The following is a 27,146-nucleotide window of genomic DNA, read 5'->3' on the forward strand; positions in this document are numbered from 1 at the left end:
AACAAACACACACACACACACATTATTTGAATATTAAATAAACCTAATGGATCTAGACCTTTTTTAAATCTGGACCTGGGATATCTGAGGGTTCGGATGGGGGTCTCTGGGTCTGTACATCAAAAAAAAAAAAAAAAAAAAAAAAACTGGTTTAGATGTTGTTCTGAAGAAGAAGAAAAAATAGGAAACAGTGGCAAAGTGCTAAATGTAAAATACAGCATCTTGTGCTGGATCCACGTCACGTATTGCGTGTCTGCGATTTATTTAGGACAAAAAAAAAAAAAAAGAAAAAAAAAAAGGGAGGGTTGACTATGTTTCTCCCCCTCCCGCAACACGTACGTGATCATCACCCCCCCAAAAACACCCTTTAACCAATAACGACGTGGCGCTCAGGACAAACGCGGAATGGACACCTTTAAAAGCGTGTTCCTCCTCCGGTATTGGCTGTTTCCTTGAGGGTGTCATTTTCAGGTCGTGGAGATCACTGCCTGTGTTTATACTCTGTTACACAGGTTTAGTCCTCGCAGACCTGGACTAGAACATTACACATCAGCATCGGGTTTAGGTCAGAGCATTAGGGGGTTATGGTTGTAGTTGTGCCTCAAGAAAGCCAGATAAGTTTTCAAGCTAATGAATAGTTATAACGAGTGCTTACCGTGCTCTTATGTGCGGGTGAGTAGTTGTACCTGTCCTTGGTGCTGAAACTGACCTGTGCACTTCACGGATTCGCTTTTGAGGGACTGTACGAGAGCAATTTCAACAAAACTGAGCTGCAATCAAAGACAGAAGAAGGATCTGGTAAAAATCACTCATTAACATTGGACCTTTTTTTTCTGGGACAGTATCAAAAGGAGTTTGGAAGTCTTTTTTTTCCAGAATTATGATCTGATTTTGCCGTTTTGAATCTGCAATTTTTCTCAGCTGCATCACCAAAACAAGTGTCTGAAAGGACAAATGCACATTTGATATTAATTAGACTCGCAATGGAGGTATCAAACGGGTCGAGCTTTGGGATCGAGTCTATTCTTTCTCACAGACCTAGCAGTCCGTGTGTGTCCAAAGGGGACTGCGGGTCTCCAGCGGAGTTGAGCCCGCGGTCGGACCTGGACAGCGGCTGCTCGTCGCCTCCCTCCCCGAGACGGACCTCAGTAGAGGACGCAGTGCAAAGACACGCTCGCGCTCTCGGACTGGACTCTCCTTTACAAATATCCCAGCAGCCGAGAACAGTCACGTCCTCGTTCTTGATCAGAGACATACTAGCGGACTGCAAACCTCTGGCAGCCTGTGCTCCTTATTCCAGCACTGGACAGTTAGCACAAGATGCTGAAGACTGTATGGACAAACTTCACAGCAATTCGTCCTCGGACAGTGAATACAGGGGTGAGACACTCTAAGCTTGTTTTTTTTTATAAACACATCTCGCAAAGAAATATTGAAGCTAAATATATACTCAAAAGATTTCTAATAGAAACAATTACATTTTTGTTTTAACATTTTATATTCTAATTCTGTTCAAATTAATTGCGGGCTTTTACATTTCTAAGAAATCAGGTAAAACATTTCTAAGAAATCAGGCAAAAAAAAAAAGTCATATAGCTAAATTGTTATGTTTAAAATCAAGATCTAAAATAAGAAAGAGGTTTTTCTATTAAAAAAAGTACGAATAAATAGGCAACATTGCTTACACCCGTAAAGAAAAATATATCAAATTTAGATTTTTATGATCATACTTTCGTTTTTGTTTCACTTTGTTCCTCTAACGCAGTTCAATGTAATTAATTGTCAAGGTAAGGTATTTAAATTTAATCTCTGTTTTGGAGGTCACTTTAGTCAAAATTTCTAATGGTTTCAAAAGCAAACTGGTGATACAGATACAATCGAGAGGATCTGTGTGCTCTGATTAGCAATAAAGGTGTTTCATTAAATAATTTTGGATTTGGCCATCTGATGATAAAATGTGTATCCTAAAGCGTCTCATATCAATCCGCATTTGAGAGAGTCTCAAGTTCTCATTGCAGCTCGATTAAGCTGCTTTTTAAATTATTTTAATGCAACATTACAAACAATATAGGCCTAATTTTATCAAAAACAAAAAAAAAGTTTTAGTGCTGTCTAAACCACAGACATTTAAAATAATTAAACATGTGGAATTGAAGAAATGGGAGAAAGGCAGTAAAACAAACAAAAAAAAGTGTTTCTGTCAAAATGGCAAATGTTGATGGTGTATTTGTTTTCAGTGAAAGACGAGGCTGATCGCGAAATCTCCAGCAGTAGAGACAGCCCCAGCTCCAGGCTGAAGAAGCCTCGTAAAGCCCGCACTGCGTTCACTGATCACCAGCTGGCGCAGCTCGAGCGCAGCTTCGAGCGTCAGAAGTATCTGAGCGTGCAGGACAGGATGGAGCTGGCAGCATCTCTCAACCTCACTGACACACAGGTCAAAACATGGTACCAGAACCGCAGGTGAATACAAACATCTTGTGAAACATCGTAGCCTATTTTATTTTTACAGTCAATGATAGCTTATTAAAGAAGCTGAGTCATAATGTGGACTGAAACATTTTAAAAGGTAGCTATAACTATTGGCCTAAAAGTTATATATATATATATATATATATATATATATATATATATAAAAAACACGAAAGGTTTTATATTTTTGGAATATTATTTATATCAATATTATACTGTAAAATAATTGTTTGTTGCGGTTGCTGCATGCTGTCAAATTAAACCACAACGGGGAAAAAGTTGTGCACAACTACAACCTCGCACACCATGAGTCCAACACATTTAGTTATAAATAATAAATTACTGCATCGTGTATCAATAATTTAACTTCCGAGTAGTAATTAAACAATTGCCAAAATTATGAATTATTTATCTGAAATGGCTCTTTGCTGAGTGACAATTTGACGGATGAGTGTTCAACAGGATATTACACGGATTCATCCTCGACGAACAAAACTTTCCATGAATCGGCAAATACTTGTTCACAGTTTACCAATTAACATTCAGAACACCAACTGCATTAAGGCGATGTTGGAATAGGCCAAGTAAATAGCCTAATATTTTTAATAATGTTGGTTTAAGACATTTTGGTTAGGCTACACCTTATTTTAAGGTGTCCGTCACTGTAAAAAAATATTTTCATGATTTGGTATCACGACTTTTTATCTTTTTTTAAATCAACTTTACCAATTAATGTGGTAGTTTCTATTTATTAAACCAATCTCCTTTGTTGTATTAACTCAAAATTTTAATTTCAATGGACTCAAAATTTTAAAGCAACCAGGTCACTTTTTTAAGTTAAACCAACAATTTTTTAGTAATAATAATTAACTAGCTACATGTTACTTACTAAGGTTAGGGTTTGATTTAGGGTTAGTTGCATGTAATTATGCATAATTTATAGTTATTACTACAGTAACTAGGCCTACATGTAATGTGTAACAAGGACACTGTAAATAAAGTGCATAGCAACTACTAAATATGCCTATTATATACCTGCACCTTCATTTTTAGACATTTTCAAATCACCAACTTTTCTTATGGTAGGCTACTTTGCATGACCTAAACAAAACGTTCGTTTTCATAATGTCAATTAATGTGAAAAAGTAAAGACCTAAAATACAGGCACCTAAAGGCTTTGTTTTATGGTTTTAGTGTCACATGACAAAATGGCTTCCTGCATGTTAGGCTACTCCACACTTTGATCTGGCTTAACGTTACATGTTTTTCCCCCAAAAATATTTTATTATTATTATTGTGCTAAACTACGAGAACAATTCATTTTCTCCCCAAGAATTTCAGCCATTTGGTGAGAATATTTTAAGAAAACACGAACACTATAATAATGTAGCCTAAATCAATGAGGCCTAGCTATGTTTGTTTGTTTCAAACAGAACGAAGTGGAAACGACAGACAGCAGTTGGGCTGGAGCTGCTCGCGGAAGCAGGGAATTACTCAGCTCTACAGAGAATGTTCCCATCACCCTATTTCTACCCACAAAGTTTGGTCTCTAACCTCGACCCGGGACCAGGGTTGTACCTCTACAGAGGGCCGTCCGTGCCTCCACCGGTTCAGCGGCCTCTGGTCCCGAGGATCCTCCTGCACGGTCTTCAGGGCGCCGGAGATCCAGCGTCTCTCTCTGGAGTGATACCGAGACACACGTCGCGATGAACTGATCCAACCTGACAGCAGCTCCAACCTCAGGAACGACAGAAGGGTTGCGCTTGGACAATAGCTACCCGTGTAACTGAAAATAGAAACGCGCAATAATAGACTTTCCAAATGACTCTGACCAAAAGGCGAATGCTAACTATTTATTAAACTTTAACGTGCGAAAGAAGTTATCAGAAAATTATTTGTTGAGGTTCCATCCCCCCCCATGAACCTCGTGACTGTTTTCTGATATGAACTCGCTTTTCCCCTAAGAAATGGCGTGGTTTATTTGCACAAAATTATGACGCAAACTAACCAAAATAAACATCATAAAATAATTGTAGTCAACTTAAGTGGAACCATAGGCAATACTGAAAAACTGTGGATTTTTTTTATTATTCTGCCTAATGTTAAAAATGCATTTTACGAACAAAAATAATAAAACTAAAATGACTGATTAACAAATGTTGTATAACTGAAATGTAATTTGTCACCGATTATTGTGATGGTGGTTGTATTGCTGTGCGGCTGTTTTACAAAAAAAAAAAAAAAAAAAAAAGAAATTCCTCAATGAAAGTCAGATCAGCGCAAAACATGGCTCTGCAACCTGTTTAGACACTTAAACTGTTTTTGTGGAAATAGTGTTGTGGTTATGGGTACTTTTCAACCCCAGTTCAACAGACGCCAAAATACTTTTCTAAATAAAAGACTGAATTTGTCACATATGACGGGAGTAATTTATTCTTCGATATCCTCTTGGTCAAGCAATTATTGTATATTTTTTTGTGAATATATGATGCATAAAGTGGGCTTTAAAAATTAGCAAATATGTTTATACACACGAAAAAGTGCATTAGAGCTGCAACGGAACAGAACACCCGACAGCCCGTGAACGCAATAAAAATGTCCTGTTTCCTGGGCTCATATTGCGAAACGCGAATACCACTTTCTCACAACAATCTGCATTTGCATCAACATTTACGTTTTTAATTAACACAACCATATAAACTACTGCCAATGGAAACCTTTTGTGAGCCCTCTTCAGGCGCTTCGTAAAGAGCAGTTCACCCACACCGAAACGAGAGTAACTGGGTAAGTGGTTTGTTGTGTGGGTTTAATTGACCAATCATAATAGGCGTTTCATTATTACAAACCAATCTTTTTTTTTTTTACAATAGGCCTTTACCGTAATAAAGCGACCGTGAAACGTAATATTCCAGTCAAATTTCTTTTAGGGCTTGCAGTGAAGACTCGGCCAAAAGACAGCAGCTGGTGACCGGGCGAGACAGACTCAACGCTTGGACAGCTGGTCAGCGTAAGCCTCCATACATATCCAGCCCTATTTACCTGACCAAGCCGAAATTCAAGCCAGGGAAACGAGCTAAAAAGCTTTTAACAAAGACTATTTTTGCGCGGTGTTCTCGTAACATTGTGTAGACAACATGAAAAAGGCATGATTTTGAAAACACATTGGATTCAATTCAATGTAGAGCCCAAAATTAAATAACAAACACGCATCAAATACAACAAATTTTTATGTAAAATTCCGTCTGTTTTACAACATTTTAATAAAACAGCTTAAGTTGGTGTACATCACATTGCTCAAATAGTCATATTTTTGGCACTAATAAAATTCACTGAGTATTAAAACATCCCAGATGCATTTCACTCCAATAGGCGTATTTTACCATCTGCATCAAAGCTTCTGCATGGAGCAGGTTTTCAGACTGCTGCTGCTGACCAGTCGCGCTTTGTTCCAGGTAAAAATGTCACTGTGTAAAAACACCTGTGAGTTCAACCATGAGAATCCACCTGCCACGAAGGCTCCGACCTCAGCACTTTTCGGCCGGAAAGAGCATCTCGGATCTCGCTCCTATATCTTCCACCTCATGCAGATTCCTCTTCCTCTGCTTGACCTTTCTTCTTTTTCCTCTTCTTCATAGACTTGGATTCTCCCTCTATCCCACTGAGATACTCTGAGCGCATTAGGTTTGACACCCGCTCCTTTGATGTGAGTTTCTTGGGAGGCCTGAAAAACATTTAAATGAAGAGCTACTATCACTCTTATTAAAAAGCCTTTCCTCTCAAAATCAAAACAAAAAGAAACTAACAACAGCACAATAAACAGCTCATGATGAACAGGAAGCGTGTGAATCGCTCTAAACATTTCAAAAGCATTCTGAAGCACAGAATCTGAGATTCATCCTGTAAAGAGTGGAGGTAGATAAGAATCTGGCTGAACAAATTTCCCACCGTCGTCAATAAAAGGCTCGTAGACAGCAGCGGGGGCCTGATGTAAAACTAGTGACTGTTTATCTAATCAATAACTCTGGAGAATGAAGCGGCGCTTTGCCCCCATGGGGCTGCTTAAGGATCCAATACACACACACCTACCTCATGGTGACACACGACACACTCTACCCCCAGGGCTTAGAGCAGCTATGAGACAGCAGTTATTGTTCTTTTGGTCCCTGAGCGCTCTACAGGGACCCCTACAGGCGATAAGCAGGATGTATGCAGACATACACAATGGTGTATATTATATATAGAACGTCACTATTCAGTATTTAAACTTACAGAAAGACGTGTCATAAATATATGCCTCAGCAGCAGTGCTCCATCAGCTAGGTATAACAAAATCAGAAACCCATCAAAGTTCTCAGAAACAAAGAACGTATAGAGGGAGATCTGCAAGCAGGCTGAGCAACAAAATGGAGTGAAATTAACAAAAGCACCTGGCCACAAAATGAATACTGTGGCGAGCAGGACGAGGCCGAGGGCCGTGGGAGAACGGCGCGAGGCCGGTGGCGTGATTAATAATGAGCGACACCTGCGCGACACACCGGTCTCGTATCTCTCACGGACGAGCGGAAGCATTAAAGGAGGAGCGACGACAGTGAAGGAGGAGAGAGGAACAGGCCTGGATTTGTGTTTTTGTTTTATTAATGCGTGGCAGCAGTCGTCCGTGAGGGACTTATATTTTCATTTTGTTGTTTGGTTATTTTACGTTATTAAAGTCTTTGAATGTTTGCCAGTTCCCGCCTCCTCCTTCATATAACAACAAACTTCATTACAAATACAATTATATGTCCATAACTAACACCCTCAAAACTATTCACAGCCAGACTAAGATGGACCAAATAACAACAAAAAGACAATCCTGTGGGACATCCAGATCTAGACACAGGGTTCCCATTCATTCAGACCAATGAGCCTCTATGATTTGCCCATGACTTTATCAGCCATTTATTATCTCTAATTTATAGATATTTTCCACTTTTGTATTTACTAATTGTAATTTTAGCCCCCCCCCCCCCAAAAAAGCATATATATGCACTACTGTTCAAAAGTCCGGGCCAGTAAGAATTTTTTTTTTTCAACAATGATGCATTAAATTGATCAAAAACGACAGCAAAGACTATAAAAAATCAAGTTAATTCAAGGAGCACAACCGCTTTCATCATTGATAAGAAATGTTTCTTGAGCAACAAATCATCATACTCTAGAATGATTTCTGAAGGATCATGTGACACTGAAGACTGGAGTAATGATGCTGAAAATTCAGCAGGAATAAATTACATTTTAAAAGTTATTAAAATGGTTATTTTTAATTGTAATAATATTTCACAATATTACTGTTTTATATCAAATAATAGCAGCCTTGGAGAGATGCACCATATTACATAAAATATATGAGCAAATAAAATATTAACATAGACATATATATATGAGGGCTGTCAAACGATTAATCGCGATTAATCGCATCCAAAATAAAAGTTTTTACATAATATATGTGTGTGTACGGTGTATAATTATTTTCTATATATAAATACACACACATGCATGTATATATTTAAGAAATATTTGCATGTATATACTGTGTATATATATTTATATTATATATAATTTATATTATATATAAATTTTATATATAAATAACACATTTTTCTTAAATATATATGCATGTGTGTGTATTTATATATAGAAAATAATTATACTCCATACACACACATATATTATGTAAACACAAACTTTTATTTTGGATGCGATTAATCGCTTGACAGCCCTAATATATATATATATTATATATATTAAAATATAATATATTATATATATATATATATATATATATATATATATATATATATATATATATATATATATATATATATATATATATATATATATATATATATATATATATATATATATATATATACACACATACACACAAAATCCTGCAAAAACAAAAAATAGAATTAAACCCTCAGAAGGATTGATGCGTGTGTATTTTTGGTTGCCTGTAATGGCCTCTCTTCTGTGTACCAGAGGTCTTTGTTGTTCAGTCACGGGTCCATAAGTGTGTGTGTGTTTATATTGGTGTGATCTGCTCATTAGAGAAATCTTGCCTGGACATGGACAGTGTATACCACAGCCAGCTGTAATGAAGTCTCTCCTGACAGGACGGCTAGACTCGACTGAGACCGTAAGGCACAGCACAGCACAACACAGCAATGTCACACACACGCACACAATTAGGCTGGGAATGGTAAATGTTAATAGGGCCAAAGCACTGACCAGTTAAGTTGCATCGACATAGTGCAGCATGAATATTCTATATGGAGTGATGACTGGTTAATATAGATGTCAGCTGTCAGCTATGACGGCTGATAAGTTCATTACGGGTGTTGTCTGTTGTCTGGGCAGTGGAGAGAGAGTGTGAGATGCGTTTGGGCTGCTCTGGGGGCAGCTCCTGTGGGACTGACCTATTGTCCCGCTCCATGGGTTTCATTCACAGGTCCTGCTGCAGGTCACCCTGCCAATTACTAGTGGTTAGACACAAGCTTCTCCCTATAGTGTCTGAGCCAGCATGTGGCACAAGTCAAAACTCAGCACTACCATAAAGAAGTGCACATGTACAAATGAAGCCATAAAACGACTTCATATAAAATCGCGAAATTACAAAATGGATGAAATAAGCAGGGCTTAATTGAGGGAGCAACTGGCACCTAGTCAAGTTTTTTTTTTTGACAAATTAAAGAATCGCTTGATAAAGATGTTTTTTATGTTTTTAACAATCACTGCTGTTTCAATAAAGGCTTTTTTTACTTTTTTGTAACCTACTGAGTACCTGGACTTGGATCTTTTTCAATTTTTTTAACATTTAACCCTTCCAAGAGTACCAGAGGATACAAGGGATACCAGCAGCGCTCCAGTTCCCCTAATCACTGCTGTTTATTGTAATTACAGGGTGTTTTAGTTTATAGACCACAACGATTCAAGTTAATTAAACTAGGTAGTTTTTGTAGCTGATTGAATATAAATTTGTGCCATGCTTGGACCTCATACATTAAACAATAACCAATAATATTTGTTTTTTTATAATATTTAAGTACATATTTATAAACCATATTTCCCATTGTTTATACACTATAAACCATATTTAAATTTATAAATGTTGAATAAAAAAAAAATTATTCATCAGTATCAATTCTAATTACAAAAAAACAAACAAGCAAGCAAAAACAATTTTAACAATCAGATTTAGTTGTATAAATGAAATAAAGGTATTTTATTATTATTGGTTATTGGGAGTATGTATACTTATTTTACACACAGTCGATGTGTCATACGAACAACCTGTCAATAACCTGGCTTATATAAGTCTGAAGATTCTAAAGTAAAGTACATCACAGAAAGAGTTGCCAGTTTTTTTTTTTTTTTAATTGAACATACCTGATAAATGACTTGTGGTTCAGTGAGGGAGCCAGCTGTGAAATCAGTAACGGCTCTGAATGATTCACTGACACTGATGGAGTGAGTCTGACTTCAAACGGCCCACGAGTGGAGCAAGCGAGTTTGGAGCCATTTTGTGAATTTTAAATAATTTCTTCATGATTCGGACATTGCAACTCACGCTGACCGCCTAAAACAACAGCCTAAAGCCCTGAAAGAATTTTTACCCTAATAGTTTTACATGTTGAGAATGTTCACAGTGCCCTTCCGCAACGGAATAAGTTATTTTGTAAAGAACGACTATTGGGACTCTGTTTTCCACTGAAATAAAAGGACGCTACTCAATTAAATTAAATGTGTCACTAACCTTTGAGTTAAGCAACTTTAACATCAGTTTTACCAAACTGTACCTGACACCCCCTTCACAGCACAGAGACGGCACGCAGGGGCTTTTGAGCCTTTATCTCAAAGGCACACCGAAGAACAGAAGGTGGGATGAAAGACAGGGAAGTAAAATACAGCAGAATACACTGACAATAACAGAAATTTTCAAATGACAGTTTTGGTCTGACAAGAGAACTGTGATCATTGCATGCGTTGCGGGTCAGCTATGAAACACATGCTATACCCTATAGGAGAGGCCTGTATGTGAATATTCTTTATTTAAAGTCCCCCTGTGGTGAAAATCAAGTTTTTAAATGTTGTTTATATGTCTATATGGTGTTTTTAATATGAATTTGTACATGGTTTGTCTGAAAGCATAAGATCTTTGAGCTGGTGTGGGGAGGCAGGGCTAATTTACATATTCATAGAACCTCGTATACTAAATGAGGCAAGAGTTACATTCCAGCTATTTTAAGGCATAAAGAATTTTTTTCCAGTAAAAAACGTTTAAATATGTAATTTTGGAGATCAAAGAGGAGTTTTAAGGGATACAATTATTGACTACAGGGGGACTTTAAACATACACAAATGCACACGGATATAGATAGAGCTCCACCTCACTATATGTGACAGTAATGACGTTCAAGTTTGGCTCTAACTCAGTTTAATTAAGTGTCCTGCAGAGAATCTGACACATACACGCTCGAGGGCTAGTCCGGACATGGCCTTTGCTAACCAGACCCCAAGCTTGCAGTACCACATTCAATCCTATGGGAAATGACCACTAATAACCCTGCAGTGTCAAGCACTAGCCAAACCTCATATTAATGCCTAACAACCATACTGTGATGTACTGGCCATATCATCGGTACATAGTCCTCACCTCACCATAATCCTCAACATTACATTCACAAATTACACCTACTTACACCAAAGACTGCTATCAGATTAAAGGGATATTTCACCGCTGGAAAGATGAATGTGTATTTAAATTGGGTCATTTTTGTAGTAGAAATGTGAAATCATTTTAGAAGTTGGTGCCTTCTAGACTGAGAAAAGCCAGAAAATGTATTTTTGGCTCATGTGGATGAAAGACAACTCCCAGAATGCACTTGCTTCGCTGCCCTACGAGGCCACTCTCAAGCCACGCCTACCGGTTACAGAGGGCAGTATCGGAAGAAATGATACAACTAGGCTACTAGTTGACTCGAAACTGAAAAGACGCCGTTTTATTGTGAGATCCCACCCCCTATGGGCGGGCTGAAAACATGCGGAACTAGCTCCTACTACTGGCTATAGTCTCTAGCCAGAAAAAGCCTCCAATGACGATTTTTGCGTCATCTGAGGGTTTTTTTTCTAGACACACAATACAGAAGTCTCAGAGGGACATGTAATACGTTCTTGTGTTTGTCAACTGTCTTGTCCCTCTGTTGTCTGTCTGTCACCTTGTCGTGTCTTATATGTTACACGTGTTACAATCTGTACGTGGTGCTTTAATCCCCCCTCCCCTTATGTACCCAGGGTCTCACTAAACTGGGTGAATGGTTACGCACTGTATATAAATCTATTGTCTGTATTGTAACATATTGTGTATATATTTTGCTTTATTAAAAAATAAAGATGTCCTCCGAAGAGGGGGGGTGGTGGCGGGCGAAAAAAAAAAAAAAAACGTTTTTTTTCTACTGATACAAAGCTTAATGCGAATCGGTGAAGTATCCCTTTAAGTAAATCAGACCTGAATATAGTATGCATTGAAAGCAACAAAAACAGCTCTTTATAAAGGATGTCATATTCAATACGTTTTGGGAACAACACTGCAAGGGCATCACAGCATAAAGGAAATCGAGGGAAAACGAGAGGGGCTAGTATCTAAGGTGAAAGGTAAAACGTACAGCTGGTAAAGGCAGGACTTGACTAGTCCTCTTTGACCCTGAAGAGCTCTGCTACAGTGAAAGACTTGCAGCTGCCAAGAGTGTGTGTGTGAGAGAGAGCTGTGGGCTTTTCTCCAGCACAGCCATGCTGGCAATTTTCAGAGCAGCCTTTACAGGACACTTACAGTAAAACATCATCCTAAAAAATGGCTCAAAGGCATTTCTCTTCTCTTTTCTTTAAGAAGTGACACTAGATAAGTGGGTGAATGTTATAGCCAAAAAGGATATTGGTGGTTTCACATGGGCTGTGTTTTGCTTAACACAAGCTTTATAGTTTTGCAAAAAAAAAAAAAAAAAGTCACAAGCACTGGTACTTCGAAGCCTTGTCGATATTAAAATAAAAAAAATGCAACAATTCCTATTCACTCTCTACAGCATAAAGAGTACCAGGTCTACAAACTCAATTGAGTTTTGCAGTGGCTGTGTTTTGAGTTCTTATTTTGATTTGAGAGAAGCAGATCAAGCATTTGTTTCTTTGTTGTTTATTCATTTAAAAGGAATGTGGCGAGCAGGACGAGGCCGAGGGCCGTGAGAGAACGGCGCGATGCCGGTGGCGTGATTGATAATGCGCAACGCACTGGTCTCGTATCTCTCGCGGAGGAGCGGAAGCATAAAGAAGGAGCGACGACAGTGAAGATCGAGAGAGGAACAGGCCTGGACTTGTGTTTTGTTTGTTTTATTATATGTGACAGCAGGCATCTGTTACCCTGGAAATCCAGAGTTCTCGCGAGAGCAAAATTTGAATTTGCTCAGCGAGTCACTCTGGCATTGAGTAATGATGCTCATTAACTATGCCCTTGTATCCGAGGTGCACCAATCACATCGGCTTATCTGATATAGGCGGACCAGAGGCGAGCTAAACAGATGATGACAGCGCTGCAATGTCGAAGTCATTAGTAAACATTGCAAGATGGCTATGGATGACCACCAGTTGTTTGAAACGGCTTTGGCCGCTACAATTAACGAGTTAGACTTGGCTTTTTATCTAAAAGAGGAACAGAAGAGAGCGCTCGAATCATTCTTTTGCAAGAAGGACGTTTTTGCTGTTTTGCCGACCGGATACGGCAAGAGTCTAATCTACCAGTTAGCTCCGCTGGTAGCTAAGCGTATGGGGCTCTGGATCCGTCACCCCGTGTATTGTTGTGATTGGTCGTAGTGTTATCCAATTGCGTGCAGTGAGATTTTCAAATGCATGCTTTGTGCTGCCATAGACGGGTGCGGCCCCTCGAGTTGGGCGATTTTCATTACTCAATGCCAGACCCTTAATCTTTCGGATTTTTCAGGCAAGGCGCCCGTGAGGGGCTGCTGTCTTTTACTTTCGTTTTGTTGTTTGTTTATTTTATTTATTCAAGTTGTTTGCCGGTTCCCGCCTCCTCCTTCTCACCACATCTAACCTCGTTACATGGACATTACTTGGAAAAAGTTTACCTAATACTTAGACTTCATGCCATTGCTTTAATTCAATGTTGTTAGTACTTAATATATGCATTTAGCTTTCATGACAGTCATAAGTTAAATAATGAGCTATATTCCCAATTCTATATATAATTATGCACTTTTGGCCTAAAACAGGATACACTAATGTTCAAAAGTTTGAGGTCAGCAAGATTTTTTTTTTTAAATCATGTTCACCAAGGCTGCATTAATTTGATCAAAAATACAGCTTAAAATAGTAATATTGTAAAAAAAAAAATATATATATATATATATATATATATATATATATTACAATTAAAAAATTTAAATATTTGTTTTCTATTTTAATAACTTTTAAAATGTCATTTATTCCTGTGATGGCAAAGCTGAATTTTCAGCATCATTACTTCTGTCTCACATGATCCTTCAGAAATCATTCTAATATGATGATTTGGTGTTCAGGAAACATTTATTATTATCAATGTTGAAAACAGTTGAACTGCTTAATGTTTTTGTAGAAACCGTGATACAAGTTTTTTTCTCCCAGGATTCTTTGATGAACAAAGTTCAAAAGAACAGCATGCATTTAAAAAAGAAATCTGTTGTAACATTAAATGTGTATTTACTGTAACCTTTGATCAATGTAATGCATCCTTGGTGAAAGTATTCATTTTGATAAAAGTATATCTTTTTGTACTGACCCCTAACTTTCGAACTGTAGTGTACATGAGATTTGAGTTAAACAGAACACCTCCCTTTAATTTATAATCCATGTAAATGTATAAGTGAAATAAAACAGTGAAAACAATGACTGTTGAAGAGCTCACAAATATGAAATATTATGTGGGAAAAATATGAAAATGTTACGGAAGCCACAAAGGAAAATGCACCATCAAACAGAACACTGCTAAATTTATCTAAAAGAAGAACTAGATCATATTATGGGGCACCGCAAACTGTTTGACAGATTCATAAATTACTGTCCAATTTCTAAAACCTTGCAGTACCTCTTTGCTTTGTCTTTGCCCTTCTTGGAGTCTTTGCTGTTGTTAGGATTAGTGGTTATGGAGCTGCCCAGGCCCTGGGGTGCGTCCCTCAGGCCAAAGCTCTTAGCGGCGTGGCCCAGGTGCAGGTTGCGGATGTGGAAGACGTGTTTCAGACTGGAGGGGTATGTGGTGTATGCTCTTAGGAAAGACTGCAGTGCTACAGGACCCAAATAAAAAAGGGGCATTTAGAGCACAGGTAGCAGACATTTCCAAGCACTTAAATGGTTTTACTTGCAATAAAGGATTCATTTTAACACCAGTTTAGACCCTGTGTACACCTGGTATTAAGATAAGTTTTGGTCATTGCAAGTGGCAAGTGGATGATGCTAAACCCAGGTGTAAACGAGGTCTATAACTTTTTGTCCACTTAGTTTTGACCACTTCCATAGGCAGTCGAAAAAGCATTTGATCAGATTGCTTTCATAGTGTAAACGCTCATGTGGTCGAAACAGAAACAAAAGACCACCTACTCTCCTCCTACTGACCTAATGCGTAAACATTATGGGAAGTGCTCTAGCCAGACAGGATTTAAACTTTGTCAGCTGAAGACCCAAGTCTGGTTTGAAGACAAAAAATGTATCAAGCACAATGTTCTCTCACCATTCCTGATTTCTAACACACACTCGGCGTGGTCTTGTGGTTGTCAGAGCAGAAACTAAAGCTGCTGATCTCTGTATGTTTTTCAGTAGTGTCTCCGGTTGCAATTATATGTAAATTCCATGATTTTATTTCGTCCAGGGAAAAAAACACCATATATAGTAACTTGTGATCCGATCGACCAAAACACATCTTAAAACCAGGTGTAAACAGGGCCTTAAGGCTAATGATATTCCTTAATTATAATGAATTATTAATTACATTATTTTTATTTTTTTTACATTTTGTTCATAAATAAAACATTTTATTTAATATTTTATTGTTGTTGTATTATTAAAACATTTAATTGTTTATTTTATTAAATACAAATCACAATTGCATTAAAGGAAAATTATAAATGAATAATTATGATACAGAGGTTAAATCATTGTCAAAAATGTTACATTTCTTCTAGGTAATGAAATGTAGCTGGGCTGCAAAGCTGTAGAACAAAATATCAGTTTAACACAGTAACCCTGCATGATAATTAGTTTTTCATCTTACCGCTCTTCGCTGTTTGCAGAGACTCATTATTGGCATGAACATAATTCTCAAAGTCAGTCTGTAAAACGGTGGCTCTCTCTCGCACCTCCTGCTCAAAAGCAGCGGCTGATCTCTGCAGGCACGTACAAAGAGGCACACATCAAAGATAAACAACAGAAATTAGTGAGAAAAAAAAAAAAAAATCACATTTTATTACATTAAAAGCCAATAAAAAAACAAGAGCAACATAAATGTGTTTGGTTATACACACTAATGACATCGCCCCTCCCCATCAATGACCTTTGACCCTCAAATGAGGCTGCTAACAAGGGGGGTGGCATGGGTGAGGATTACAACTAGCTGATTGGTGCTGGGAGGGAAAAGGACATTAAATCAGGATTAGGACTGACTGAGCGCTGGCAGAAACATTCGCTCATTGTTGTCAGACGGCTCTCATTGTCGAGAGAGGGGTAAAAAAGAGATAAAGAGAAAGCCATTCTTCTCCCACAGCTGTTCTCTAGACATGCATTTTCAACAACATGTGATCTTCAACCAAGTTAAGAAAGTAATACTAGTTTTGCAGTCAAACAAGTCAACATTGATTCTTTGGGTCAGGATCACTGTTTTTAAGGTTTAGATGTCAGAAGTTACCTTACTGTCCCATTTCCCTCTGCCTTTGAAGCGCTCGTCCTTTATCAAAGTGGCCAAGATGTCCACCATCTTCATCTCTGACAAACTGAGGGAGAGAGAAGCCAAAAGTTTTAGATGCATATTATTAAAGAAAATATGTATCAATGGGGGGAAAGAATTGCACCAACATATTCCAGACTGTGAGTTTCCTGGTTTAGATTGTTCAGCTCAACATATTGAGCTTTGCTAATGCTACCAAACTCCTTCCGCTCATCCTTTATTACTGTAAACTGTAACGTGAGCCAAATATGATAGTGCTTGTGCCAGCAGAACAGATTCATTCTGCTCTCATGCAGAGAGACTGAGAGTGTGTTTTCTCTTCACACTGGCTTCCAGTGCCGAGATCAGCATAGAGTCATCAGTCCAGCTCTTGACTGTTATATTGTGGGCTTTGGAACAGAGACAAGACCATGTTTGACCATCTTTAATCACAATAACAGTCCCCTACTGCTGTGTCGGAGTTCATCGAAAATGATCAGTAAATCTGATATGGATGAGATGCCAGTCAGCACACCTGATGTTGTGATTGGCCAGCACATCCACAAAAGCCGTCTCAGAGGGGGTGAGGAAGAGCAGGCTGCTGCCCTGGGCTCCAATTCGTGCCGTCCGGCCCACGCGATGAACATACTCCGCAGCGGAAATGGGAGGGTTGTACTGCAAAAAAAAAAAAATTAATTTTAAAAACAAGAACTGGAAATTTGAATCAAGTTCAATTCTAGTAATGTTTGTTTGTTTTTAACCCCATGCCAGCTTCTGTGGCTATTTTCATGGTGAGAAATTCTAGTAACAAAACTGGCTAAATTGTTTGTTGTACACTGGTGATTATGCAAATGACGAGATTTTACATAGAGAAATCTAACCTGTATAATCCACGTAACCTGAGGCAGATCCAATCCACGTGCAGCCACATCCTAGGGGGAAAGTAAACAACAAAAAAACTCAATAGGGAAATGTGGAACCAGTGTTATTAACTAAACTATTGAATAAAAATCACTTAATTGAAAAAGTTGAAGTTAAAAAACAAATATTAGATGAAAAAAAAAAACGTATACAAAAATTGTGATTAACTCTACTGAATTTACTGTATTAAGGCCCCTATACTTTGATGTCATTTAGAAAATCAGACAAAAACGAAGTTAGTTTGGTGTTCATTTCAAGAGTTTGAAACACCTTGCCAAAGCGAACTTTCCGCAAAAGTTCGCTCTCGTTGGTAAACACCTTCAAACTACCATTGGTCTGTGGTGATTATGTAGTACAGTAGGTAGGTGCGCTCTGGGGCTCTGCCGTCTTTGATGTGGTAATCTTATCCGGTTAATTTCTTCTGTTCAGCCCGTCGTAGTAAAAACATGAACACACTGGAGAGCTGCTTTATAGTAAAAAGTAACTGAAGATGTAATTTGAACTGAAAGAGACACCTCATTTGAACATTTCTCAATCTTATCTCCAACACTCAACCTCAACTAGCCTAAACCCTAAGTTGGGGTGTCTGGAGTCTGTAGCTTTAGAGCTGATACAGATGGAGCCAACACAATGCCATGCCAGGCTGTCAGCAGGAATAGAAGCAGTCATTTACTTCAGGAGCCCTTCTGCAAAGTGACAAGATGGAGGAAAAGGAGGTGGACGGAGGGAGATGCACACACCTGCACCTAAAACCTTTGTATATCAAATAACTGATTATATCTACATTATATCAATGCATCAATGAGGGATAAATGTGGGATTGCTGATGTCACAAAGAAAGAAGGGCAGTTAGATGTGTGGAGGGGATAATAATAATAATATAATTAAATAATTAAATAAAGTATTCCTAGAAACTGTGCAGGTTGGCCCTCAAGTATGCACACACCTGGTTGGGAATCACTGCTTTAGATTGCAGTCATTGTCAGTTACCATACAAATTGCATGAAACTAAATGACTTACTGTACACAGTAGAACTCCAGTTTTACACTGAGAGAACTCCTGGAACATCTCAGTGCGCTCCTGAAGGGAGAGAAACAGGCAAGTTAAAAAATAATAATAATTGTATAAAAGAGAAACACTTGAGCTTAATTTGTTGTATGAGACATTATCACAGCAAAATAAGTATCTGCACTTGTATCAGAACAAAAGATGAGGTGGAAACACATATAAGAGCCCAACTTAAAATGGGATGTCCTACAGACCCACTCTCTTTTTCAGCATGGAGCACAATCTGTTGTGTGCTGGAACAGCTGCCCATCTCCTGCGGTTCGTCTCATCGGAGGAGACGTCCAGAGCTCAGCCTGTGCTGTCCCATTACCAAACCCATCCATAACACTCTATAGCCCAGCACCACATCCAGACCTGCTCTCCCATACATCTGACCAAGAGACTCCTGAGTCCCCTGCCCTACCAGTGCCATATGGGCGACCTACGGCAGCTCCATTTGTGTGGGGGTGAGGGTGCAGGCTGGACAGTGGCAGGATGCAGTTCCCCTGACACTGCCACAGGGCACCGACTGTGGCTGTTGCCTGAACGCCAGCTGGCAGAGTGCCAGCAGACCCCACTATTCAACCAGACCATGATGGTTTAACCCAGTGTCATATGCTGCTAGTGCTTCTGGATGCTTAAGAGACATTGTCATTTAAAAGAAAAAGAAAGTAAAATCGGAATATTTAATTGCTAACTGAATAACAAAACTGAGGCAATATACTGTCCAAGCATGATAGATGCATAGACATACTAGCCTTCAATGTATAAAAATTCAAAATAATTTGTTTTGTATTTAAACATTAAATATAGAACTATGTTTGGAGGTCAATGCCTTTCCAGAATGACCCAGACTCTTCCAGTTGTTCTTGATTCATGGTTGATTTAAAAAAAATATTCTTAAAGTGATTGCACTCACAAAAAACAATTTCTACCCAATAACATATTTTGGAGCTTTGCATAACTGGAAACATGTATATTCATTATAAAAATGTATATTCATTTAAGATTTTATTACTTTGCAGGCTTAAATATCACACTTTTATAAATATCACAAAATTCACTGATATTTTTAAGATTTTCATGACCGTGGGGACCCTGATATATTCACAGAAAACTAAAAATACTTTCTACTGATATACATTAAAGAGAATATATCATGAAAAATAGTATCTACACTACCGTTCAAAATTTCTATTTCAAACAAATGCTGTTCCTTTAAACTTTCTACTCATCAAAGAATCCTGATAAAAGATGTAGATTTCCACAAAAATATTAAGCAGCACAACTGTTTTCAGCATTATTAATAATAAGAAGAAATGTTTCTTGATCGGCAAATCAGCATATCAGAATGATTTCTGAAGAACAGTGAAGAAATTTAAAAAAATAACTGAAATGGAAGAACAGAAATTATGTAGTGGCCAAAAATACATTAAATCAGAACCAATTTAAAGGTGTTCATCATTTCACATCCAAAGCGGTTAGTCACTTATAACCAATTATTTATATACGTAAAGTCAAGAGTTAAAGACACAGCAGCAAAAAACAACTAGTATAACTGTAAGTGTCGTATGCGGGAGTTAATGGTCTAATACACTTGTGTGAGAATTAGCCTCTTTAAAACCCATAGCTCATTTCTGGATTGGCACATAATGTCTCACCTCCTGTCTCATGTTGCCGTGGAGCCTGTAGAAGTTGAGGTCTGAGGTACGTTTGGTTGATGTGGTGTTGGGATTCTCACAGAGGACTGCAGTGAAGAGAGTGAGCAGGAACTCTACAGCCTCACAGCTGGATATGAAAACGATCAGTTTCTGCCGCTGCTCAAACTATGTACAAAAACACAGCAACATACATAAGTCCAGTGTCAGCAAGGTATGCATCTAATGTGCAATGTTACGAGCAAATGACTTTCTTGGTTACTGTAAATTAGCAGTAATAACATAGTTGGTTATCAGTTAAATTAGCTGAGAATTAAAATACATTTTGGTAATTACACAAACACTAATGTTCAAACGTCTGGGGTCAGTAAGATTAAAAGAAAAAAAAAAAGAATACTTTCATTGAGCAAAGATGCATTAAATTGATCAAAAGTGAGAGTAAAGATATTTATAATGTTAAAAAGATTTGTATTTCAACTAAATGCTGTTCTTTTTAACTTTCTATTCATCAAAGAATCCTGTAAAAATTTCCAAAAACATTTTAAGTAATATCAATATTTTTTTTATATTAATAAGAAATGATTCTTGAGCATCAAATCAGCATATTAGAATAATTTCTGAAGGATCATGTGACACTGAAAACTGGAGTATTCTGTATTTTTGATCAGATAAATGCAGCCTTGTTTATCATAAGATACTTCTTTCAAAAACATAAACAGTATTGTATATTAGTAGGTAGTATAGTTTTTTTGTGCGTCTTGTCAGTATCTGAGGCAAAAGCGGAGTTAAAAAAATACAAAAGTTGCATAAATACAAAAAAAAAAAAAAATAATTAAAATTATACAGATGTTTCACTTTGACATATGTAGTGTATATTAGAAGGAAAAATAACTATATATAAAGGGATCATCTAAAACAGCTCCAGCTTTCTTCACAACTTTGGCAGATTATAAAACGTTTGAATGATTCACATTAGTCAAACTGAAATGACACGAGGTGATCTACAGCATAACACACAATACCACTGAGTGTTAATAACTGGGTTTTAACATATGGTGTGCTCTACCTTGCATTTGGTCAGAATAAAGGCAGCCAAACAGACCAGGTGGAGTTTGCTGGGCACCACCACCACATGCTGCTGCAGTCTCTCAGGAACCGCGTAACTGTCTGACAGAGCCTGAGGGGCCGCCTGGGGACACGCTTCAACTGTCTCCCCACTCCCCTCTGACACATGGATACTCACAGGCTCCTTCATACTGATACTGGCTAATCGGGACAGTCCTGGAAATGCAGAGAACATGGTCAAAGTACATCCACAGATAGTCTTTTGTGATCAAAAATGTTGTAAGAGTAAGACGTTTTTGTGACGTAGTGCTGCTTAAAACTGAAGGGTGCTATAACAGGCTCAAAAACTTTCAGTTTTCATTGGGATAAAGAACCTGTTTTCTCACGCAGAGCAGAGACAGACTGGACTTGAGAGACAACAACTCCTGTCAGAGCATCCCAGTCTGCTTCCACTAGAGTAAAGTAAGTATGGTACCTCCCAGTCTAAAGTGAGCGCTTACGCCACTGTCTCACTTTACAGCCAGACACACTCTCTCATTATGTGACAGTGATAGTGAGCGGACGCTGAGCTTACCCTCGGTGAGTGTGGCCGAAAGCAGCACATTCTGTCTGGCAAGTCCAGTGGCGTTCAGAGCATTCAGAATCAGAGTCAGATCTTTCTCAAAGCCCAAATCCAGAGTCCTTCAGTACAGAACACATATAATGGTAAAATCCACATCACACTGATACACCTGCAAAATAGGCTGCAAGAACTAATCGATAAAATTAGGGCTGCATGAAAATGAAAATTCTGAGCCGAAATCGAAAATGTATAGCCAATTATCCAAATAAAGTATAGTCCAACAAAGCTATTACTATCAGAGCATGTAAGCACACAGTAGCGGGGAGCGGACCAGTTAACTTTTTTTAAAGCACATAATGTCATTCTCGGTTCAAATCAGCAAACACACTGACCTGTCGGCTTCATCCAGAATGAGCCAGTGCACAGCACTGAAAGCTATACTAAGAGTGTTCTTGATGTGGTCCACCAGTCGGCCTGGGGTCGAGATCAGAACATTAATGCCCTTCCTCAGTCTGAAGTCAAGACAAAGACAGACAAGCGCAGACTGAAGTGACATTGCAGAATGAAATACACACTACCGTTCAAAAGTTTGGTTAGGTTTGGTTTTCTATTTTAATATATTTAAAAATGTAATTTATTAATTTAAGAATCATGTGACACTGAAGGCTGGAGTAATGGCGGCTGAAATGGCAAAGCTGAAATTTCAGCATCATAACTCCAGTCTTCAGTGTCACATGATCCTTCAGAAATCATTCTAATATGATTTGCTGCTCAAGAAACATTTATTATTATCAATGTTGAAAACAGTTGTGCTGCTGTGATACATTTGTTTTCATGATTCTTTTATGAATAGAATCTTCATAAGAACAGCTTTTATGAGAAATATAAATATTTTGTAACATTATAAATGTTTTTGCGGTCAATTCTGATCAATTCACTGCATATTTGCTGAATAAAATTATTAATTTCTTTAAAAAAAATCATACTAACTTTTGAACAGAAGTGTATTTGCAGCAAAGTTGAAATCTATTGAAAATGCATATAATGAATATAGATATAATGAACTCTTGCAGACAATGCATTTAGTGTGTGGTTGTGTTTTTTTTTTTAACCTGGCTTTTTCTGCTTTCCTTTTTTCTCCTCCCATCAGAACTCCTGGCACGATCCAGGTGAAAGGCTGAAAGGAATAAGTACATTGAGCGAAGATTGATTTGATTTACGTCAACTCAATTATGTCAATACAGCATATTAATTTAGCAAAATTGCAAATTCTCACTTTTAGAAGCTTCTGAAACATCTGAAAGCTCTGCAGGGCAAGCTGAGGGACAACCAGAGACAGATTCATGTTGGAAGAAAAAAAAAAAATAATAAAAAAAAAAAGAGTATATAGCAAAAGGAAATATATATGCGTTCATCCACAAGATAAATCAGAAAATGTTGGTGGTTTTATATTAATGAATACAATACCTCTCTGGTTGGAACAATCACAACAGCTAAAGGCCCATCTGATCTCTGAAAAAGTACATTAAGTTTAATTTATAATCTAAAAGTTGTTGTACATGACTGCAAATACATTATTAATGGTGCATTAGCTATTTTATTGGTAACATGTTCAGTCTGACTCAAAACTAATTTTGCCAATTTATTTGAATGTATATTGTGTACTTTTCTAACATTCATGTATTTCTAGTATTGTACGTTATGATGTGTGTAATGTACAATGTTGAATGTATGACTGCTAATGACCCCAATTTCTCCACACAGGATCAATAAATCACATGTCTTTTTCAAAACAAACAAATGTATTAATTATAGCCAACTATATTAAAACATAAATTAAGAATGATTATGTGATCAGTCAGTAAAGTCCTGGGGCCTCATTTATAAACGCTGCGTACGCACAAAAGAAGGCGTACGCCGCTCTCTACGCAATAATTGGTATTTATAAAAAGCAAACTTGACGGGAAAATGTGCGGTCCTTCACGCAAGCTCTCACCCAGGCGTACGCACAAAAACGGGTGAAATGAGAAATGGCGACACCGTCGGCAGATGGAAGAAACACGTGAAAGTGTGTGAAACTGTAGACCGTTGTGTAAAAGAAATGGCAATACTGCCTCTCATAAATAGCCTAACATGAAGACTTCACAAAGCAAGTCTTATTAACAGCCTACACGAACAGCCGTTTGATCGATTTGCAGTGTAAAACAAACAAAATCCAACGAAATTAGGCTACAACAGAAATGCAAATGAACACATATTTGCGAAAAGAAAAGTGAAATATGTTCTGCAATAATATTGGCATGTTATGCAATTCATCCTTATGAATAATATGGTAAACAGAACGAAATAATGTACAAAACTGATATTCTCGTCAATGTGTCCGTCTGGCGGAGCAGATAGATGCAAGATAGACAGATAGATAGATAATTAGGGAGATATATAGATAGATAAATAGATGTATTAATTGTCCACTGGGGAAAGTTATTTTCATAGTAAAAATTTCTTCATCAGCTACGGAATCATGGTATTCATGCAAAGCCTATATGCCTTTAGTTTGTTTTATTTTGATAAAATAATGTATGACGTAGGCTATGTCTCAACCATTCAGAAAGCTGCAAGAAATTACATTTGCGCTGAACTATTTCCCATTTCCACGTAGATTATAACCGACATCAGTGCCTAGCTTGTCACACTCTGGCGATGGAGCGCTATAAACTCTTTTTTGCCTCGACTTTGATGTCCGACCATTTCTTTTTTATTTCAGCCACAGTCCGAGGTTGTGAGGCTACAGCATTTACGGCGTCTGCAACTTTTGCCACTCAAGTGCCTTTTTGGCATTAGTAATGCCCACACTGTGCCCTTCAAACAACATTTTTTCTCCTCTTTTCCACCTCGCCAACGATAAACTTCTACTTCACATTGAGTGAAGTTATGTTTTTTGATTTCCTCTCTGTGTTTGCCATGATTTCGCAATCGATGAATATTAATTTGTGGGCGTTTCACGGACTATTTATGGGCAACTATGGGCGTGACATGAAGCCGCAAAAGCTGCGCTACATTTAGAATTGATTGTGATTTATTAAGGGAAAACTGCGTAGGATGTGCGTGCGCACGGTTTTATAAATCCGAATATTTCTGTGCGTACGCACGTCCTATGTTTCATCCGTACGCCACTTATGACGCAAATCCTACGCAAAGTTTTATAAATGAGGCCCCTGATGTTGAGTGTGCTGTTTTAGACATTCGTTGACTCGCCTTCACTTTAGGTTGCATCGCTTGTAAGAACTGAACCACTGGAATTCCATATGCCAATGTTTTTCCTGTACAAGGCATATAAATAATCAGATCTTTGAAAATTATTTTCTGTTTTTTCTCTGTATCATCTAACTTAAACACTTTTGTGATTACTATTTTTTACAGCGCCAAGAAATAACACAACTGTCGAGTTCATACTGCATGTGGGATTGTTGTAAATGGCATGAATCATGAACTGATCATTCAACAATACATTTATGACCTTCTTGGTGTATTTATTACATTTAATTTAGTCATTTTAATATAAAAAAACTCATTAACACGAAAGAGGCCAGAAATCCCACCTGATCCAGTCTGTGAGCGCACTACTGCATCTTTACCAGATATCAGCACTGGTATGGTTTGTTTCTGGACACTGGACACACAGATGAAAATTAGAAAAATGACAAGAGACAAAGGAGGAGGACAATACAACGATGAGATGAAGCCTCAGTACCTCGTCATACTGGTCACATTCAACACCTTATGGAGCGTTGCCACCTGTGAAGTTGTTTAGATGAGAAGAATAATGTATAAGACTAAATATAGGATAAGCATTTCAGCTGAGACATTTGTTAAGAGATATTGAGGTTTGTTCTTACCAGATGAGGATGAAGATTTAGTTCTTCAAATGTGTTGCTGGTGAAGACTTTCTCCTTTACTAGATTTACAGCAGGACTGAAATGAGGAAAAAAAAGGCATGGAAAGGTCAGTTTTGAGAAAGACCTGAGTCCATTCACACAAGCTCAAATGTGTTGCATCTACCTGAGGACATCAGGGATCTCTGGGTTGTTTCTGAAGAGAGACGATGTCTTGATAAATGGTCTGCCATGGTCTCCATGCTCTTCGGGAGCTTTCTTTGGAAATGTTTTCACCTTTGATGGCGACTTTGCTGCAGTGATTTCACTCTGGTCTCCGTTCTCCTCTGTGTCTCTATTATTACTCCTCCGAGAGGGGCTTTTGGGGGTTTGCAGCTTTTGCTTATGTGTGTGCTGTTGACCAGTTTGATTAATCTTCCTCTGTTTGGAGGCGCTGCTCTCTTGGGGCTCAAAGACAGCCTTCCTCTTTGATTGTAGCTTTTTCTGTAACATCAATACAGACAGTACAGCACTTCACAATCAGGCTGAAAAGAAACTTGTGTGTAAAGCGGAGTACATCAGTGTGTGATGAAAATGAAAACAGAAGGTGCAGGACTGACTCACCTGTGCCCATTTCTCTGCTGATGTCAGATGACTTCGGTCTGTCTTTCTGTGAAACGTTACGGGATCTGAGGAGATGTTGAGCATTAGCATGTCCTCAGCCATGTCAGTAAGCAGGAGGCTTTTTAAGACGTGACGTAGTACCTAAATAACTATTCTAAACTCTCACAGATACCCGACTAATTACAAAATGCTAAATGGCGTATTATCCTTTGTTTGAATAGCAGAGATGTCAGTTCCAGCTAAATGCGAGTGAAGTTAACTTGTGAGCAGTAAAAAACAGAACATAAACAGTTGTACGTCTACAGAGTAAAGTTTCACACGTGTTTTCACCCGTTCACTTCAACGTGAGGAGATTTCCGGGTAGTGACGTTACCAAAATAAAAGTCCCGCTGCATTACGCAGGTTAAAGTAATGGTTTTCAACTATTGATTTGTCCATCACAATATTTGATGCCTTTTCATATATGATATAATATTTCGTCCAGTATGTTCTGCTGAAAAAATGACAAAGCTGCTGGTTTTCAAACGTTTTTTATTAATATAAACGGTCAATATATTAAATGATTAACCACAAGAGCTGTTTTCTTAAACTAAAATTTTGTTAAATTTGTTTTGATTAATAAAAATATCAGAAAACCTTTTTTTTTTTTTTTAAATAAAGGTTGTTTAGGAACAATTAATTTATATATATATATATATATATATATATATATATATATATATATATATATATATATATATATATATATATATATATATATATATATATATATTCTGTTTACACATTGTGTATTTTAGCCTTTTAATTCATTATATAACTTAATTTAAATCCTGAGGACTCCCATTTGAAACCACTGTTTAAAATATTATAAGATACACCTCCTATCTTAAACCTCTACCATAATTAAAGGGATAGTTCACCCAAAAATGAAAAT

At 37.7% G+C, this 27,146-nt stretch overlaps 2 protein-coding genes across 3 annotated transcripts; one reads left to right on the forward strand and one right to left on the reverse strand.

The window, feature by feature from the left end:
• The first annotated feature begins 377 nt into the window (after window positions 1-377).
• On the forward strand, window positions 378-5,612 carry barhl1a (BarH-like homeobox 1a). 2 transcript variants are annotated; one of them, XR_013821435.1, is made up of 4 exons: window positions 378-1,380; window positions 2,238-2,460; window positions 3,903-5,253; window positions 5,397-5,612. XR_013821435.1 is itself a non-coding variant. In XM_079873272.1 (3 exons), exons 1-3 carry the CDS (start codon window positions 984-986, stop codon window positions 4,177-4,179), a joined length of 897 nt encoding a protein of 298 aa, XP_079729398.1. In that variant the 5' UTR covers window positions 378-983; the 3' UTR covers window positions 4,180-5,612. The 2 variants fall into 2 exon arrangements, 1 of the variants encoding a protein (XP_079729398.1); XM_079873272.1 differs by having other exon boundaries at window positions 3,903-5,612.
• Window positions 5,613-5,678: 66 nt separating this feature from the next.
• Window positions 5,679-26,570, reverse strand: ddx31 (DEAD (Asp-Glu-Ala-Asp) box polypeptide 31). Its single transcript, XM_079873271.1, has 20 exons — window positions 26,213-26,570; window positions 25,776-26,092; window positions 25,613-25,688; window positions 25,468-25,511; window positions 25,316-25,386; window positions 24,972-25,036; window positions 23,184-23,228; window positions 22,993-23,034; window positions 22,829-22,893; window positions 22,109-22,228; window positions 21,729-21,835; window positions 21,156-21,370; window positions 20,093-20,257; window positions 18,405-18,464; window positions 17,344-17,394; window positions 16,998-17,137; window positions 16,445-16,529; window positions 15,815-15,926; window positions 14,636-14,831; window positions 5,679-6,190 (listed from the first exon to the last, which is right to left on the reverse strand). Exons 1-20 carry the CDS (start codon window positions 26,312-26,314, stop codon window positions 6,049-6,051), a joined length of 2,220 nt encoding a protein of 739 aa, XP_079729397.1. The 5' UTR covers window positions 26,315-26,570; the 3' UTR covers window positions 5,679-6,048.
• Between the last annotated feature and the right edge of the window lie 576 nt (window positions 26,571-27,146).

Source organism: Squalius cephalus, assembly GCF_949319135.1.
Source record: "Squalius cephalus genome assembly, chromosome: 5".
Lineage (NCBI taxonomy): Eukaryota > Metazoa > Chordata > Actinopteri > Cypriniformes > Leuciscidae > Squalius > Squalius cephalus.